The sequence below is a fragment of the Oryzias latipes genome, chromosome 19 (assembly GCF_002234675.1).
Source record: "Oryzias latipes chromosome 19, ASM223467v1".
In the NCBI taxonomy this organism is placed as follows: domain Eukaryota; kingdom Metazoa; phylum Chordata; class Actinopteri; order Beloniformes; family Adrianichthyidae; genus Oryzias; species Oryzias latipes.
The window spans coordinates 4,839,633-4,859,950 of record NC_019877.2 but is presented as its reverse complement, the minus strand read 5'-3'; the positions used below and the strand labels follow the sequence as shown (position 1 = coordinate 4,859,950).

The window sequence follows — 20,318 nt, the reverse complement described above, 5'->3', positions numbered from 1 at the left end:
AAACATATTTACCTCACTTTATACACAATAGGTGCTCCCAAGAAGCCAAAAACGTGGAAAAGCCTGTTTAGCACAAACAGGTAATTCAAATCTAAGCCTTTTGATTGACTGTTTGTACTTTGTTGTCATGGTGAAGGACGTCTATTGTTGCTTACAACTTTATTTATATTTTCTGCATTGCCACACATTTGTAAAGAACACTGCCTTTTTACAAGAGAATTGAAATAATGTAAATCAATGTGAAATATAGCAGTCTGATGTTATCTTGCTTGGCTGGCACACACTGGTCTCTAACACAAAACACCACCAGAGGGCACTGATTTATCATTAAGTAACTTTCACTTTTTAATCTGCAGCTTTGGTCAAACTAAATTGGCCTTTTTACTTCTAGTCATTCATGGTCATAGATTGAATAAATTGCTTCAAACCCAACTTCACCAGATTGTTGCAGAAGGTGGACGTAACTATTCAACCGGATTTCTTAAACTGTGACGTGTTAAACTAAAGCAATTTCTGCTCAATGTAACTTTTTTGACTAAAGAATGGAATTGTTTCTCACTAAAAAAGACATTAGATTGCTAGAAGGAGCCATTGTACTGGAACCTTTGCTCACTAACACATAAATTACATACCAATACTTAAATACGAACCTTTTTTCAAGCAAGAATCAGTATCAAATTCAGAGTGTAAAATGTTCATTAGTGCAATGGTTTTTGATCAGACGTATAATAATGACTTTATAACCTAATATATATAATTGTAGTGAACGGAAAGCAACACATTCATCCACTTTAAGGAAAACAGCCACGTTTTAAAAAAAAAAGTACTCTGTATGAGTTTAAATTTAATGCAGAATTCCCATTTTTTAAGCATTTTATATTTTACATTATTGGAATAAATACACAATAAATTTTATCAGACAATGCTTAAAAGATGTATTGCTTCAGGTGAGCCATGTGGAACAGGAAAAAAAACAACAGAAGTACATATTTTTTAAAGTACTTCATTAATATAACATTTGATGCGGTAAAAAGTCTGTGAACAGTAAACAAAGGTAATTTTTTCTCTGATATTGCACAAACTGAATAAAAATGTTCTCTTTATGTTCTAATTGATTCACACCCAGTTTAGTTTTATGAGCATCAAAAATAAGAGAAGTTTTGTGTTTATTAGTTTGGATTTCTCCCATGAAGACATGCTGTGTTTCTGTGTAATGACAATTTAATTTCTTTTTATGCGCTATTTTTTTACTAATGTTTCCTTAAAGGCAGAAAATCAGCAGAAAAGTGTTTTTCATGTTTATAGTGACAAAAATTGATCCTTTGTATTAATGTACTAAGCTAAGAACTGAAAACAGATTATGATTACTCAAATTAAGGGAATATAGCATAAAAACATTTGTTTTTTATTATTAAATCATCTCATTTTACACATTAGATTTACGTTTAACCAGTTACCAAATCAAAATCTACATCAGCATGGTGGTTGATTGTCACATTTCACACAGAGATCGATGAATGAAGTCACAATAGTGGCACAAGAACTTTGGATAAAAGCGTTTTAGATGACAGCACAAAACACACGACTTCTGTCAGAGATGCATGTAAATTGGCCTTTTCAGAAGGCTGATGGAAATAAAAAAGTTTGTGGGTTTTAATGCAGTTTGGTGGATTTCATGGTCCTGCATGGCGGTGTGGTGGGTAGTGTTGTCATCTCTCAAAAGGGAAAGTCTCATAGAAATACTTTCCATTAAGATTCCATGGTTCTTTTGTGCATGCTTGGGTTTTCTCTGAAATTCTCCAACCCAAAATGTGCAATCTAAAATGGTTCCTGAGGAAAGTTTATAACATGTGTTGTTGTCAGTATGTGGCCTTATGATGGACTGTCATCCATTTCCAGGCAGTTTTCTGTCTTCCAGGAAAGAAGTACAGATTATAAATGGGTAGATTGTTCTGTTATGGAAAATAAAGCTTATGTTTTTGTTTTTACACAAAAAAAGCATAAACGTTAAACAATTAAATACATTTGTTGCAAAAAAGAAAACATTACATGTTTATCTTTAATAATGGCAATAATAAAAAAAATCTTTCATGAGTATGGCTTGCTGAGAGGTCCAAACATCAGGAGTTAACATCTTTTTGGAAAATGGTCCATCCATTTTTAGGGAAAAAAGTACGGTACTCAGAGGGTGAAATCCCAATCCGCCTCAGAGGACTGAGGATACAGTTTTCGTGTTGTCCTCATTGTGACTGTACAACACCCATATAATGTCACAAGCAGCCCAAAACATGAATTCCTCTGTAAGGCTAAAATGAATTGTGCTTGTTGTTAATAAGGAGCAAAGATCACAGGTGTATGCGTGGCTCTCAAAGGTCCTGGAGCCGGTCTAAAGAGTGCCGTGCTGATGAGGGGACCCTGAATAATTGCTGGAAGACCAGGGGGCAGCCTCAGCGCTAAAGGTCCAGATGCCATGTTGCACAAAGCAGGACTGAGTGGGCTGCTCAGAAGCCCCGCAGGAAGCACTTTGGACAGATGCTTCTGCAGGGCCACTTTAGTCTGCAACCAAAGACCACAAACATATTCAGTTTAACAACTCAACAAGCACAAAACCACTAAGTTTATATTTCAAGGCATCTTCCAGATTAGCAGGTGATGATGCTAATATTTTACATTATTTATAAAGATCCCAGGGATCATTTGGGGGAGCTTTCATTCATTGGGTGGGTCTACCATAAAAATTCAGGCCTTAGTCACATGCCCCTGTACGGGGGTTGATGCTTGCAGGTGCAGGTTTTCTGGACTTGTGGAGGGTTGTAGAGGGGAGCACCCTCATTAGCAGGTGTGTCTTCCAGTTCTCCTGAGGCTCGTACGGCCACCTTCAAGGACGTCGTGAAAATGGAACGTACGACTGTCGTGCGTTTCGTAAGTATTTCGTTAAGTATTCGTAAGGCTAATGTAAGCTGCACGCACTTACAATGTACAGGTCATGCTGTCAAACGTTGCCCTTCAACAACACTCTATAGTCGTTAGTGAGGTGTGCATACTGACTCCTTAATGACCGCACGCAAATACTACACACACCAGATGTGCAGGTGATACGTAAATGCCCATAGGATAAACACACAATCATCACACTAGCTGCATTTCCATTGACTATGACATTGCACAGTTTGGATTCAGGATAATAAATTTGACTAATGGAAACACAATATTAAAAAAGAAAAATTGCAATTATCATGGAGGAGGTGGTTTTTGAGGCTTATAGAAATTGACATTTCACGGAACTGCAATGAAAACACTTTTTTCAAATTAAACGAGTCAAGTGACTAACAAGTGGATACCACTGGCTGCCTTGGGCCCTGCAAAGCGGGCGCCCAAAGGGATCCCACAGCATCCTACAGCAGAAGTTGAGCGTGTCATGCGGAATAGTTAGAACCACAGCTCCTCAGTAAAATCACCAACCATAATTTCCCAGAATCACCTCATCCATAGGCACTCCCACGTGTATGGAGCTTCGCCGCTCCATGGCCTGACTAAGACGCCGACGGCTCCTTTGATAGATGATGATGAGCGCTAGTGCCGTGGCAGAAATTTGAATGGAAGTCAAAGTATTGTTCACAATCATCACCGTGTTTTTGAATGACTTTTTGCGCTACTTGGTTTTGTGTTTATTCACATAATTACGATTTAATGGAGACAGTGTAATTGCAAAATTGTATTTTTTCAACATTTCTAGAATTTTGCGCACATATGTAATGGAAACGCAGCTTCTGATTGACTGATTTCTTCCTTTTGACAATCAGGCTGTGCGCAACGAGTGCACACTCATCACTTTAACCGCAGTGTCAGACCTTTTGCACAATACACAGAGTTTGGGGGGGGGACTACAAAAAAATCAGTAAGACGTGCCTGCGTCTCACCTACTTCACCTTTACATGTTCCGTAACTCCTGACCTGTTGACCGCATGTCCGTGGAGAAAAATGTGCATGAATGTTTTCGCTCTATGGGCTCACCGAACTGTCTACGCCATAGTAATTTTGTGGGTACCACTCCGTACAGGTTTGCCCATTTTTGCCCCGTAGACAACACGTCTACCTTTGAGGGCAATTGTGACTAAGGCTATAGTTTGCTGTCACTATCAACAAGATGGAAAACGCCTTGAAACATCCTGGAGTTACAAGAGCTGCTCATTTGGGGGCAGAATTGCCTGAAATGAGCAAAAAAAGCACAAAAAAGACAATGAACATGTTCCTGCTAATTCTTTCACTGTTATATCAAGCAGTCAGACGTTCACTGATGACAGTTATGATGAACATTTTCTTTTAATTTGATCTAAGTTTGCAGATAGTTGCACTTCAAAAATACAAAAACAAAACAAGCTATATTGAGGTGAGTGTGGACAGAAACACAGAATTCCACCAACATGATTTAATTCACGTTAGTGGTTTGTCTGATCAATGGACATGATGTGTTTCTGTCTAAACTGTTTCTGTTAAAAGTTTTTTTTTTTTAAATGATTAGGTGTTTTGAGGGGAAAAAAAGGTCAAGTTATGTGTGATGGAGACAGAAACAGAGATTCTCACCGCTAAGAAAGCATTAGGGTAGAGTTTATTGATGGGTGTAAACTTGGTCTTGACAGGCTTCCCAGCCAAACGCTCTTTGTGTCTCCTGCTGTTCATGTGCTAAAAAAGAAAACAAGATTTTTCGGGAGTCTGTGAGACAGCTCTGAATGCACAACCAACTAAGACCACGTTGTGAACAGGACATTTTGGTTCAAAGAAATCAACAGAATAAAAAGATGTTGGTACCTGCTTCAGCTGTGTCTCAGAGTTAACAGACACTTGGCACAGTTCACAGTGAAAACCCTGCTTGGTAACACCAACCACTGCTCTGCCTTTGCTGCCTGGTCGGTGTTTAATTCGACATTTGGGTCTCGGCGATAGCGGCATCTTGAACCTGCGATTTGATTGGCAGTTTCTCTGACCACTGAGCATCTGTCTGTGTTTAGACCCTGACGCAACCAAACAAACAGGAGGGGAAAATGTTACAGAAGTGCAAAAGTAAGAGTTGATATAATCAAAAGGAAAGTGACTTAATGTAAATACCGCTGCAATGAGCCTCCAGCTGGGAGCTGGAGTTGACGGTCACTTTACATGTCGGACAGTGGATGTGCTTTTTGTTGCTTTTGGCCTCCTTAACCTTCTCCACCTGATCTGCTGCATCTTCGTCTCCCATGCAGTTTTGCAGAGCGTCCGACTGCAGCCCTGCACTGGTGGTCGGGCTGCAACCTTCTGCCTGAGGACCATCTGAAGGTCCATCACAAAGTTGAGAGCTGGGGGCGACTTGTGGAGAAGGAGGAGAGGTGGGAAGAAGGGAGTCTGTGGGGGAGGCCTGTGAAGTCGGACTGGCTCCTGTAGAGGAGTTTTCAGGTAGAAGTAGAGATGAGGGACTAGAACCTGAATAGAGAAATAAAACATACAAGAAAAATAAACAATAAATTACCAGCCTTAACAAGCACAAAAAATCATCTTAAAGCTTTACTAGTGTAACTGTGACCAGATTTCTACACCTCCAACCCCTGATTTCTCAGAAACTTAAACAAACCTGCACATCTATATATGGCTGGGGTCAAAAACTCATCCAGAGGCTCGTCAGCTGTCTGTCATTTCAAACCATTTTAGAGAAAGTGGTTTCCCTGTCAGAAATCTAGTTGTGGAAACCAGATCATCGATACCTTGGTCACATGATGCTGGTTTGGATGACATTAAAGAAGCAACAAAACCCAGGAAAAGCAAAGTTTAGGACCCCATATAAAATCCTTTTTCAAAGCGTTCCCAGTGGTCTTTTAATTATCATTATGCTGTATTCAAACAAAAAACAAAAACATTGTTGTAGGACATAGTTTCTGCAGACCGGCAAAAGTTAGTTAAAACTTCACTTCTGAGTTGTGGGCGGGACGATTGATGTGGAGCAACCCCGCCCCTTCCCCTCTCCATGCTGACAGCTCTCTGTTTACAGGCCCTCCCACTAGCTTATAGGGCCTCACAACCCTTCCCTGACATTACAGGTGCAACAAAAATGGTGAACAATATTTGCGCCATCCATCCGTAGACAGAGACAGATTCCGGCTCAGACGAGGAAAACCAAGACATACATGGATCTAGTCGTCTACTAGTGGATGCATCAGATCGGAGTGAAGCATGAAGTTTGTGGTCCGCCCAGCGTATTTCCTACGATCTTTTTCAAACTGCGTTCTTTTGTTTGCTCCTGATTCACAACCATTTGAATAAAAAACTACTCAGAAATCCAATTTTAAGCATACATTTCTTTAGATTTGTCCTCCTCCATCAGAAAAAATGACACAAGAACACAAGAAAAGCACCAAAAAACACAATTTTCAATGAAGTTTGTCTTCAACCAGATTACTTGAGCGAGTTCTCCTCAGTCTTCCACAGACTTTTACCCAGTTGGACAGGGCTGGAATTCCAGCAAGGTCAGATTCCCAACGCAACTCTAAAAAGATTCAATCAAATACAAACTTTCTTGTACTCTCAAGTTCCTTCAATTGTTAATAAGGTTTATGGTCATGTTTGCAGTTGCTTTGTCTTCAAATGAATCTTCTAAGAGCACAAGTTTGCTTGATGTCTAAAATTCTTGAAAAAAATATCCTATTTGAGCTTTAATTATGAAAAAAAAACAGGCAAAATTCTCCTGATTTCAAAAAAAAACCCAATATGTTTGTTGTAAGATATTATAAATTATAAATATTTCTGCTATATAAAACATTTTCTCCTGCAATTTTTAGGCCTGTAAAATATATTTGTAATTTTATTAAATAGATCTTTAAGTAAAAAAGGATGAATTTACAAATAATTTTAGTAGTGTGACATTTTAGTAATATAAGGTTGACCTGACCCCTTTGTGCCCTGCCTATCTTTCCTATTTTCTACGTCCTAAATGTTCATATTTTTTCTTTTTATCTGCCATCTCAATCACTTCGGCTTTGTCCTCTTGCCTCTATGTCATTTGACGGCTAATCTGCTGAAGCTCCCTCTGTCACCATCAATCAACAACCATGGCAACCACAGAATGTAACGAGCTTATCATTATGTATATAAGAGAACGGATGGAGCCTCAAGAAAATGAGAGGATCAATAGCGGGGGAAAACATCAGACAAAGAGGAATAAAAGAAAAGAGCCGGTGGATTAACCGAGTAAAGTCACTGCTGGAGCACTACAGCTGGAAAAACATCACAAAGTTATAAAGAAAATGTGGAAAAATTCCACAGATTTTATAGCTGTAATGGACTCAAATTTGAACTTTTTTTTGACCATTTAAAAATAGATAAGATAATATTCAATTAAACTCCCAGAATCTAACACCTCCACATCTCCGATTTATTTAAGGGCTTTCCAGCCAGTATAGTGTCCGTGGCTGATTGGTGTAATTATCTATGTGCCAGAGCCACTGAAAGAACAGATAATAACTGGTAATAAAGCAGCAGAGTGGCAAGCCTTAAAAATGAAACTAGTACCTGTCTCATCTTCTAGCTGTGAGTCTGTGGACACTGCTTCTCCTCCCATCAAGCTTTCCTCCTTGTCTCTTCCTGTTGTGGACTGACTGCGTCCGTTCTTCTGCCGCGTCCTCTGAGTCTCCAAGGCTTTTAACTTGCGAGCATGCTTGTGACCTTTGTAGTGGGCCTCAGCTTGGATCTAGTGTCACACATGCACACACACACACACACACACACACACACACACATGCACACAAAAGCACAACAAGCAGAGGGCACCAGTACATTTTATCCACAGGGCAGCTGATTGCATTTGTCATGAACAGCATGAAATCAGTGCTCTTCCATCTGTTTCGTTGCTTTGGCTTAACATGCTTCCATAGAGTTAAAGGAAAAATTGTGCATCGCTGCTTTTGCAAAAAACATTTTCATGATGGAGCGTCATTTGGCCTCAGAACTCTCCTCTTTCCCCTGATTTGTTCTGACATAAAATGGCCTGTGTCCATCATGCTGGGACGCACAATAATCTCTGTCCCTTCTCCTCAAAAAGGGATGGAGAGAGGACAAATGCATGGAGATGTGGAATCCAAGAATGACTTTAGATAGCTGATAAAATAGCTGAACAGGTTTCACAGAAACATATGCTGCATCTGTGGTTTTAATAACGATTAGCGTCGGCTAATGTATTAATGTTAATTTGCAAACAAGTATTATTTTACCATCAAAAGTGGCTATTTTCTGCTATGCATAAGTCTGCTTCTGCTAGGGCTTACCCAATCTTTTGTTTTTCAGGTTCTAGATCAAAATCTTTCTGAAAAACACTTAATGTGCCGTAAATGTTTAATCTTATCTCTTTTGTTTATTTCTCAAATTCTTTGGTACCCCAGTGGTATTGTAAAATGCTTTATAAATAAGAAATATTCAGTAATTTTTTAAAACTCATTTTATGCTTTATTGTTTTAATATTTAGCAATAACTCACCTAGAAGTATTTCATGAAAAAATGAATTCTGTCTTACCAATTTCTTGTAGTAGTTTTCAACAGATGGCTATTAAAAAAGGTTCTTTAGCAAAAAAAAGGCTTTAAAACAGTTTTTAGTCATAACATTCTAAAATTACTGTCAAAATCAGACACTACCTTTAAAGGTAACATACCCAGATTTCCGTTTTTTCTGGGCTACATTTCTTGCTACAATATATTTCCACACACTATGATATGGAGTTGATTTTCTACAATCCCTGCAAACCCTAAAATAACTCTGTTCTGATTTGAAACATTTTTTTCAGAAAGGGCAATCAGAACTGATTCAAGGAGATATTGGATAGGGATAAGCAAAGTGCACTTTCCTAGTCAAAATGGGGTGATTTTGAAAAAGTACAACCAGAAATTTTTGAATCCGACGAGATGCTTCAAATGTCTAAGAAAAACATGAATTTTCTTCAAACATCTGGCATAACACAAAGCCACAGGATCATTTTCCTTTCCACAAATGATCAAAACCAGTGTCACATTCACATTGTCCATCCAGCTATTGTGCATTCAATAAAGCTTTGAATGACTGAACAAACAAAACGCATGAGGATCAAACGGTGCTGCTGGAAATAAGGGGCAGACCAAAGGGTATGCAAAGCCCCTTTGGCTAAGTTGAATGTTAGTCAGTGCACTGAGCATTCAGTGATTTTTGACAAATGCTTCCTTTGCATACTAGCGTACTGTGTATCATGCTACATTCATGTGCACGACTAGATTTCAAGTCAAGCACTAGGTCCTCTCTTCACAAAGACCCTGGAGACTGTGAGGCTTCACTTGGTCTTGATTCAAGCGACTCAAACTCTTCAAAGACCAACAACTTGACCAAACTAAAAGTTGTGATGAATGGATTTATGTTTCCAAAAACAACAAACTGCTTCCACTGCAAGAGAAAGTGTTTATTTGTTTATTTAGAAGAGCTTTTCCAATTGTGACCCTGTGTGTAGCATCAAAAATTCTGGGCATTCACATAGTTAATGAACTGTGGCAGAACTTTGCTTTTCAGCTGGTTCCTTTTTTGGTCAGCACCAGAGATCAAAGTAGCTTTCAAATCTTTCCAAATAAAGACTAACTGAGGAGATGAGTTGGTTAAAAACAAACACCCTTGGCGTGAATGAAAGGAAATAACGGAAGCGATATACTCACAGTAGAGTTAAAGCGTAGATGGCAGATGTTACATGATATTATGGGTTTCCTCTTGGGTTGAGCCAAGCCAAAAGTGTGGTTTATCACAGCCTTCTGAATCGGGTCCATCTACAAGGCAAAGCATCATAACTGTAAGCATGCGGATGCCGTTTGGTGTGTTTTATTATTCAAAGATGTTTGACACATTTTACCATAAATTACATTAAAAACCTGACTGATGAAATAAAAATAACTGCTTAATTGAAAGCACAAAAACATTGTTGTTACACTTTGAACATAAGTGCAATCTCAATTCAAAGCTTCTAAATGTAAATGTTTCAACATCTTCAAGGCTTTTGAAGTATAAAAAAGTTTGAAAGATATTTGTTTTCAATCCCATCTAGGATTTTTTACTAAAGTAGAATAAAGCACTAAGATAAGACTCAGTTTGTGTGGTCTTTTGTCCAGTCCAGATAAAAAAGTGGAAAATGTATCTTTAAAAAACTGTAAATAACATGATGCATGCATTGGTACATAGCAATCCACAGCAGATAGAAGAAATTTCCAAAATAAAGTGCAGTGGTTAGCGCTCTTGCCTCACAGCAAATAGGCCCCCCGGTTCAAGTCCCGGCTGGGTGACCTGAAACAGAACAGCAATGGGAGACCTTTCTGTGTGGAGTTTGCATGTTCTCCCATGCATGCGTTGGTTTTCTCCGGGGACTCTGGCTTCCTCCCACCGTCCCAAAACATGCATTTTAGGTTAATTGGACACTCTATAAATATGTGTGAATGTGAGTGTGTGTGATTTGTGGCACTGCGACAGACTTGCGACCTGTCTAGGATGCACTCTGCATTCGCCCACGAGCGGAGGGGATAAGCTCCGGCAGCCCTGTGACCTTCCTGAAAGAAAATTCTTTACTTTCACAAGTTTTCTCAAATCAGAAACAACTTGCAAAATCCAGAAATTTTGTTTTATTGAATTTTTGTTCTCTGTAAAACATCTGCAGTTGGTTTAAACGTTCTGCTCTAGGTTTCATGTAAGGCCTATTAAAATGTAAAATAGGTTTTCACTTAAACGTCAAAGTGGACGCTAATAAACAGACACCAACTTCAGATTCATCCGACTTTTAAAGATAAATACAAAAATGATAAAACATCAAAAAATGTTTTTCTTGTTATGACATTTGTTCAACTTCAATGTTGCTGGCTTGTTTTTAGCTGTGAAGCAAAGTATCAGCAGATTTCATGAAACATCCCAAACTTCATCTCAAACCTCCTCAACTGTTGACCTTCAGTTTTTATTAAAGGAGCAGGCATTCAGGGACTTTCACTTTCTTCTGAATTGTTTGATTTCACGCTACAGAACAGTGGAGAAATAAAATGAAAGACAAACCAAAAACAATCTGGTGGTAGCATTTCAAGCTCTGACTTGGACTGGGTGTGTGAATGAAGAAAAGCCTTTTTGTGTCTTACGGTGTTGAAATTGGGGAAGAGGCTGAGCGGCGAGGAGCCGTTGACCCTGAGAGGCAGAAAGTGCTCCAGCTGGGACTGTGGTTGAAGGGCTCGGCCCGGCAGAGGCAGGGCGCTCAGGAGTGGGTGGACTTGTTTCTGGGGCAGTGCACCTAGAGCAAAGACAATCACTTTAAAGACACAGGCTGCAGCCCTTATGACACAAAACCTTCATTTTAAGCTTAAAGGTTTATAACGGTGCACATCTCCTTTAAACAAGCTCATTCAATAGATCAATAGACACTAAAGCTTTATGTGACTCACAGACGAACACAATATACTGCAAAAACACAAAATCTTACCAAGTATTTTTGTCAAATTTCTAGAATTATTAGCTGTGTCCGTATTTGGTTTTGTTCTGTTTGTTCTGTGTTTTGTGTTTTTTCTTTTATATCAGAGTGGGACTTCTGTGGTTTTTGTGGATCTTTGTGTGTGTATGTCCATGTGTGATTATTTTCAGGGGTGCTGGGAGGGGTGTGGCCTCCATTTGGACCCAAGCTGATGGAGGCAGTCTTTAAAAGCACCATTTGGACCTCCAGCCTGTGAAGAGGGAGCTTGGCTGCAACCAGTCTCCATTGTAGCTTGGCGCTCTTCTCCATGTCCATGTCCATTTCCATCTCCATTTCCATCTCCATTTCCATCTCCATTTCCATCTCCATTTCCATTTCCATCTCCATTTCCATCTCCATTTCCATCTCCATTTCCATCTCCATCTCCATCTCCATCTCCATCTCCATCTCCATGTCCATGTCCATGTCCATGTCCATGTCCATGTCCATCTCCATCTCCTTCTGTATCTGTTTCAGTTTGTGTTGCACTTTGTTTTATACTTTGTAAATTTTTTGGCCTTGGTTCACCCTGAAGCCTTTTTGCTTCACTCTTAGTTCTTGTTGATTGTTGTTTGTTTATTTGTAAATACATTTTTTATATTTTTATGGAGACATTTGTTCTGGTGTTTTTGTTACAGTCAATTTGATGGCCAAACCTTTACTTTTTATGTTATGCCCCTCGCTGTACCCCTAGACTCAAATGGGAGTATAACACTAGTAATTTTTCACTGAGATACAACAACTTAATAATTAATCCAGAATATCTTGTTGTATCAGCCCAAATTTAAATGTTGAGTCATTTAATCTTCAAAACATTTCTTTTAGCAATATCTTCAATGAAATAAGCTTTTTTTCACTTATTATTTTAGGTAGAATTTAATTTGACGCTGAGAGGTCCAAAAATAGACTTGCTTGATTGAGGGAGACTGGACAGTTTCATAGGACTCATAATTTTAGGCCACATAAATCAAAATGTGGGTTGTCAAACTATCAAGTTAATTAATTACAGACAAATTAGTGGGATATTTTATCACGTTAATCTAATTTTTTTAACCACTATGCTAACTATTGTGGTGTTCTCAAATGTAAAAAAACAAAACAAAGGTCCAACTGTTAACTTGCTTGAATGTTTATTTGAATTCAGTTGACGTATAAATATATACATGTAAAAAGTATAATTCCTGTCTTACTTTAAGATGATTAAGTTCTAGAAATAGAGAGTGGGACTGTGGAGGCGCTGAAAATAGGATATATTTGGAAGGAAAAGGTGTATTAATATGCCTTTTTTAAGACTGAAAACTCTTTCTGAAAGATATTTTTAATTACCAGAGGAATATGCCTAAAAAAAAAAGTTTGTAGCATATTTCAGGCTTGGATTTTGCCTTTAAGGGCATAATATCAGTACTTATTTCAAGAAATCTTACCAGGAGAAATTCTACCAGTTCCATTGGCAAATACTGTCTCTTATGACAAGAAAAAACATCTTTTAATCTATATTTTTAACCTGTTTTGAAAAGTACCTTTTTTCTAGAGTAGTTGTGCTCTACTCCTTCCTTGCAGAACTTTAATGCTTTGCATTAAAAATATTGGTTTTGTTAAACCCCAAAGCCATTTTATCCTACCACAAAATCTCCATCCACACAGCATCTCACCACACTCTGTTTGACCTACATTCTTTCAGACTGCTCATTCTAAAAAGGCCACAATTCCTCGACCTGTGTCTAGACATGAAGCTGCATTAGTGCCGTACATTAAAATGTAAATGTGTCTTACGTAAGCAGGGTGATTAGAGAGGGTTTGGCTCAGTGCAGACTGTCCTGAGATCAAATAAATGCTAGATAAATAGGTAAAAGTGCTTTAAACCACCAGATAAAGATAATTTAAAATAAATATTACTAAAAGTTGAAAATGAAATGAGAGCAAGCAAAATAGATTCCGAGATTGGATGCAAAAAAAAGGAAATATGAATTTAAGAAAGATAATAGAGAAAAAAAGGTTAAAAATTATTGTGAAAGATTTCAGGTTTGGATTTAGTAGCTAAAAAAGACGACTATTAACAACTCACAAATATGACAAAAAAGATTAAAACAAATAAGTAAATTAAAAAAACAAGACGTTTATAAAAAAATGAAATAAATATTCTATAAATGAAATTTATAGAAACACAAAAATATCATGTTTATGAAAATGAGTCCATGAAAAAATAAAAAAAGTATTTCTCTTTGCTCAACACATATAGCATAAAAAATGTTTCTCCAGTTTTCTACTTTTATCTTTAATAATTGCAGGATTAACCTGAAATGTCTAACTTTACCACATCTAATTTGGTTTTAAAAGGAAGTGTGAGAAAAATAAAAACAGAAAAATTAAAAAATATAAATGTAAAATGTATGCAGTCCTATAATTGAATATATGCAGCAAACTGCCTTGATCTTACATTTACACTACAACTAGAAAACCTTCTTAAAAAGTAACAAATATCCTGAAGTATTTACATTTTTTTATTTCTGTTTTTCTATGAGGGAACAATAAAGAGTATTACCTGCTTGTGATTCAACTAATAAAAAAGCTTTTGGCCATCATTGTAAAATGGGGTTTAACATTCTGTTCAACTCTATGGGGCGTCCTGTCTGAGTCTTGTTCTGTTACAACTCAACCATCAAAGCATCTCAATTGAGAGAACTGGGTCATTTTTTTAAATAAAAATCCTTCAAAAATGTATTAACACAGAATAGCATTTCCAGTGTCCATGATTTGCTTCTTGAATATTTTTCATAAACTATGCTTAATGCTTGTTTTAATCCCAAAATGTATGTATTTAAGTGCTGTGTTAGGTCTAAATCTTAAGATTTTCTGTTGTAAAACACTAATAGCTGATAAACTGTACCAAAAGCGCGGCACTGTACTCCACATGTTAACATGATTCTAACATGGTGTCCTTTTAAACTTGTATTATTCATTTAATTGAGTAGATTTACCTCAGTATGTTGAATTTTACCACGATTTAACAATGATTCAAAGACAACCTGTTTTCTCATTATTCACATGTGTTTGTTGACAATTGCACTTGTTTTTTCCGTCATTTTGTTTGGGGTAAGGTATCTGTCAATAAGAAACGCATGCATAAAGACAAAGTTAATTAATAATTTTTGCACAACATTGCAGAAAAATATGAATACAACATTGAATTTTATGTTTAACATGTCTGTTGTGAATAGCATGCGTCTTTGACGTCTCAGTGGAATCAATGTTTCGGGACTCGATGTATTTGCCTGTGACCCTCTGACGTAATTCTGACAGATTGTTAACAGGAAATTTTGTATTCAAGACAAGCAAGAGTCCTATTTAAAACAAAGACAAGTCTTTTTCAAAACAGATGTAAAACTAAGTGTTGTATTCATGTTTTTTTATTTTAAGTTGTGCAAAAAGTGTTAATTTAAGCACAATTTTGTATTTATGTATACGTTTCTTATTGACAGTTATCATGACACAATAATTCTGTTCGGTTCAATTTATATGTATAGTCTATTTACCTCTGTGGGGGAGAAGTGTGATGGTGTCAGTGATAGAGAGTGATAGAGAATAAAGTTTAAAAAAGGCTGACAAACAGGATCTGAGGATGCTAAACAAAAAAAGAAAAAAAAATGGAATGTGACCTAAAAAGGAAAGGAAAAAAAAACATTTGTTTCAAGATATTTTGTTAATCGTCCTTGTTATCCTAAATCCTTTAAAGTAAGCCTCAAAACTGGGTAGCATGTTAACCTCCTTTTAGTTTATCCAACATGTTTCATTGGCTGCTCTTTTACCCTGCACAACAACTCAAAACACTTTCAATTATGGATTGTTTACTGATTTATCCACATTCCATTTTTATTTATTTATTTATCAGGCCCATTCGTTTATCCCTAATGCCAATAGTTTTAATTGAATTGCAGTGCAGTGAACTGTGGTTGAGAGGCAGAGAAAGAGAGAAGTTTGTTCTCCTGCTGCGATGGGCTAAAACACTAAATGTTTCAGTTAGAGTGACGCTGGTTTCTTCTGCAAAAAATGTGAAATCAATCTCAGTGGTTTGTGGGGATGGAATCATAAAAAGAAGAAGGGGGAGAAGTTTATTAATTGCATTTTGTAGAGAACATGGCATAAAAACTGACACCTTTAGATGATCATTTTTACAGCATTGTAGTGAGAGAAAGGGGCATGATGTGGTTTTTCTATCAAAAGCTCAAAGAATCTTTAATATTAAAGAAGAAATAACATTGCCACTTCAATAGTATCCTCCAGTCTGTAAATAAAGTTACCATTCAAAATTCATACAACAAATTTTTTTTACTTTAATCTAGTTGTTGCTTTTTGTTTTGTGTGTTCATATTTCAATTTCTATAAAAATGAGAAATTTAAATTTTACAATTTATAGTAGAGTTTACTACTTTGTGAAACTGACATATGCCACCAAAAACTACTGAGGGTAAATCTTGAGATTTTAAAACTTGCAGTAAAGTATAACAAACAAAAGAAGCACAAAAAATAGAAAATTGGTCATTTTCGAAGACATATTTTCTGCAGAGTCATAGTAGTTCATAAGAAATTCACCTCATCAGAAAGTTGTGAGCAACACCGACCCCCTTTCCCATCAATGAGAGCTCTCTCTTTTCATGCTCTCCTGCTAGCTTACAGCCCCTGATACCCCCAACCTAACAATAGCAGTGCAACAAAAATGGTGAGCAATGCTGGAGAGATCCAGTCATACAGTTTAGAGGCAGATTCCAGCTCGGACGAGGAAAACAAAGACGTACATGAATCTAGTTGTCTGCAAGCAGATGCATCAGAATGGAGCAGAGCAGAGCTGGGAACTCTCTTTCCAACATTTTTTGTTTGCTCCTGATTCACAACAATTGGAATAAATAGATACTTAGAAATGCAATTAATATATGTCCTCCATCATCAGAAAAATGCTACAAGAACTTTTTAAAACATAAAAAAACCCACCATTTCCATCAGAGTGGGCCTTTAAAATCCAAAACTTTCTGTAGTTTTACAAACAAAATAAGGACATAACAGAAAAAGCACTACTATGAGGCCACATTTAGCAAAAACTGTCACAACCTTCACCTGTGACACTCACTGTTAAACTGAAATGGTTTCGCCTTCTCTCTATAATAGCATGCAGCTTTTGCTGAGTCATAAAACACACAAGTTTGGTGCACTGCAGCAATGGCAATGGCATTCAGTGCTTACACAACAGGCACAGTGCTATAGACATTTTTGACAGAGAAATTAGAGACCATTCAAAGCGCCAAAGACAGCTCTGCTGGAATCTGATTCTGTTGGGGGGAAAAAGAAATGAAAAAAAAAAGAAAAGAAAGTCCCTGTTGTATTGTGTGTGCTCTCTAAATAAGTGTATTGTGACAAAAGAGTTTGAGCCACAATGAACAACATCAGCTGGCAGAACAAGAAATGAAGTATTTTTAGGCATTTCTCCTTTTCTGATCCATAAACATTTAATAGATTTTCTTTTACAAAGGACTATATTTAAAAAGAGAAATGGTTAAAACTATAAAAAAAATGTAAATTAACTGTAGCTTTTTATTGCTGCTTTTGGCAAAATTACCAAATAGGTCCCAATTAAATGTCTTTGTTTTCCCCAAATTTAGCGTTCGCTTTCAAACAAACACAGCTGCTATGAAATGGTTATCTTTATTTTATTTTAGTTTTTGCTGCACAACAGCCAAAGATGAACAAGCACTTAAAGATTATTGCTGCTCAGAAAGATTAATGCTTGCGTTTGCTGCGCGTCTGTAGCAAACGCACTCAAAAATAAACTGTTACCATCTGTTGAACTGAGATAAGAGTCCAATCAGGCCTCCTGAACGGCAGCTGGAAAATGTGCAGCAAATGCTCATTGGTATTTAAAGTGTGTGCAGAGCTTTTTTCCGCCTGGTGAACTTGGTAATTAGAAGCTTTTCTGTCTCGATGACCCTCTCCGAGCTGTGGTAAATGTGACACGCTGTCTGGTGGCGTGATTCCGACGAATCGGACACGAGAGGCCTCAGAGGACAGAAGACAGGTTCACCTTAGAAGATTTTTCAAAGCTGAAGCAAAGCTAAATTGGTTAATTTTTTAACCGAGTGCAGTGTAAACATCTACATCAGTTGGAAAAAAAAAACAGCGTACGGTCTGCTAGACATGCTAGTCGCTCAAATATTACCCTACGGCTGTCCTCCATCATTTGTGTGAGTTGTTTATATATTTTTAGAGTTTAAATGCTAAATATGCCTCCAAATCTGTCACTTAAATAACTTTCAAATTCAGTTTAATATAGTATCGTAAAAATAGGTGAATGTACAGGTAAATACATCCACGGAAATTGACGTTAGAAGGTATTGAAGGCCAACAGAATGATAGGAAAAATCTGCTTCAAAGGTTTGATTAAAGACAATTACTTAATGTTACTCATCTACAATATCAGTATAGCAGCCGTACCTATTGATGCTTTTTGACATTTAGAGTAAGATTTAGAGTTACAGTTTGCTAACTCCGCTGCTTGATGAATCCCAGCTGGACGAATGAGCAACAGTGATGATCTTTCTGTGGATGTTTACTGGAAAACGTGACTCATAAATCCAATTTTAAGCTTAATTTTCTTTATATTTGTCTTCCATCATAAAAATAATGTTACAAGAACATGTTAAAATCACCAAAAACCCAATGTTTAGTGGAGTGGGTCTTTAAATTTATCTTAGATTTGTAAAAGGTTTTGCTGGTTAATCTGAAACTGCAGCAGATTCTCATCTATTAAATTATCTACCAGTCTGCAAAAAATGTGCAGGTAATCTTTATTATTGTGATCTAATGTTTATAAATACTTAATGCCTTTATGATAGCGACAGAAGGAGACTCCAGTCATAAATCAGTGACCATCCGCATGCTTTTTCGCCTAATTTCTGTGTAAAAGTGCCTTTTATCCTGTATGTTTATAAGTCCACGGCTCATTTGCTAAATACAGACACCACGCTGTCACTGCAACATCAACCAACCGCTGACAGTGGTTGGTTGCAGAAAGAATGGCCACCAGCAAAACTCTAAACTTATCGTCTCTTCAACTGCTTCCTTTGATCTTCTTAATCTGCCGTTTAAAGAAAAAACTCTCAATGTTGCGACACAAAATATTTGTTGTATTTTCAACATATGAAAGTGCTGTCAAGTGCTACTAAATACAGATAATTACTAATAAAAATTTCATTTTAATGCTTCTACAGCAGAAACTATCAAAGGAGATCCATCTTTTGCTTCAGAGTTAAGGCTTTTTTACTTTTGAAACCACATATAATTTTAACCCAATCTCACAAAAGCACTTTGTGAGATTGCTTTTTTTCAATCCCAAAATATTTTTAAAAAAAACTGTTTTGCAAAACAAAACTTGCCAAAAAATAGCATAAGTATCAAAAAAACTGTTGAAACCTAAAAAAAACGTCCTTCCTTCCCTTTTTTTTTTTTTTACATTTTTCTTTTTTTTTAATACGAAAAATGTATATCTCTCCCCCCTCTGTTTAGGTATTTAATGTAATGTTTTTTTTTGGTTTTTATTCTAATCTTTTTACCAGTTCATCTAAAAGCATGCAGGTCTTAATCTACAAAAGTGGTAAAGTTAAATATTCAAAAGGGCAAGACTATATATGCACAGCCTGAATAAACATTTGATTAAATCTAAAAACATAAACCTAAACAAATAGCTTTCACCACACTGCTTTTATCTTCAACAGCCCCTAATTATGTGAGCTAATCTGAGCAGATTTCCCTTGAGAGGCTAAGACATAATTGCCAGCAATCTGCTCGCCGATAGCAGCAGTCTTCTTGCGAGGCTTCAAATGACTTGACACATCTGGGTAACAGCGGCATTGCGTTGGTCTGATCCTCACACTTCATCAAAAGGGGTCAGTTGCCCGTTTTGTGAAGCAAATCGAGGCAGATTGGAGGCAGGAGGCGAGTTTGCCCTTGACAAATGATGGGAAGTCGTTGTTGTAAAACAGTGGCAGGTGAGTACCCACAAGCCAGCACGCAGGAATAAAACCTAGCAGTGGAACGATTATCCGACATGATCAAGGAATCGATTCATATTCCTATAAGCCAACCAGAATCAAAACAAACTTTACCATTATAAGAACACGTACTACGTAAAGGAATAATGGGAGCGAGAAGGAGGGCTCACTATAAACAGAGGAGGATTGGGAACAAGTATGTCGGAAACAATGGATCACAACAGGATCAAGCATGTGGTGTGAATTCTGTTGGAAGAACATAATGAGGTTTTTTACTACACTCTCTCAGAAAAAATACCTAGGAAGTAGTAAATGTTGGTGGTGCGGTAATAATGGAGCCAATCACTTTCATCTATTTTGGGACTGTGTGTTTATTAGGGCTGCACGATATGAGGAAAACTTGCGATATGCGATATTAGAGATTAATATTGCGATAACGATATAATTTGCGGTATATAAAAAAATAGAAAAATACCAAAAACATCATTCCCATTTCATTGCAACAGTTTAAAATTACACTCCAAATGACCCTCATCGACATAGGTGACAAACATCTAACATAATAGGCCTCCATCTGATTGGTCAAGGCATAAAGGGATTTATTTGATTCGTTAAATGCATCAAGCTGCCATAAGATTGTTTTAACACATTTTGGGTTTACGATTTATTGCGATATTCGCAATCTTTTGCGATATGCCTATTGCAGAGCTGGATATTGCGATAACGATAAATTTGCGGTATATCGTGCAGGACTAGTGTTTATCAAGAAGTATTG

General features: G+C 37.1%; 1 protein-coding gene across 2 annotated transcripts in view; it reads right to left on the bottom strand.

Moving 5' to 3' along the window:
* Positions 1–814: 814 nt before the first annotated feature.
* The window catches only part of LOC101167570 (zinc finger protein 385D), a 52,249-nt gene continuing 32,745 nt past the window's right edge, over positions 815–20,318 (bottom strand). For both annotated transcript variants that reach the window (XM_004078277.4, XM_020710288.2), the window contains 7 exons: positions 11,143–11,291; positions 9,691–9,798; positions 7,537–7,714; positions 5,107–5,457; positions 4,810–5,012; positions 4,585–4,683; positions 815–2,556 (listed from right to left, as the gene is read on the bottom strand). In XM_004078277.4, coding sequence (XP_004078325.2) covers positions 2,329–2,556; positions 4,585–4,683; positions 4,810–5,012; positions 5,107–5,457; positions 7,537–7,714; positions 9,691–9,798; positions 11,143–11,291 — 1,316 coding nt within the window. In that variant the 3' untranslated portion in view covers positions 815–2,328. The remainder of the gene's footprint in view (positions 2,557–4,584; positions 4,684–4,809; positions 5,013–5,106; positions 5,458–7,536; positions 7,715–9,690; positions 9,799–11,142; positions 11,292–20,318) is intronic.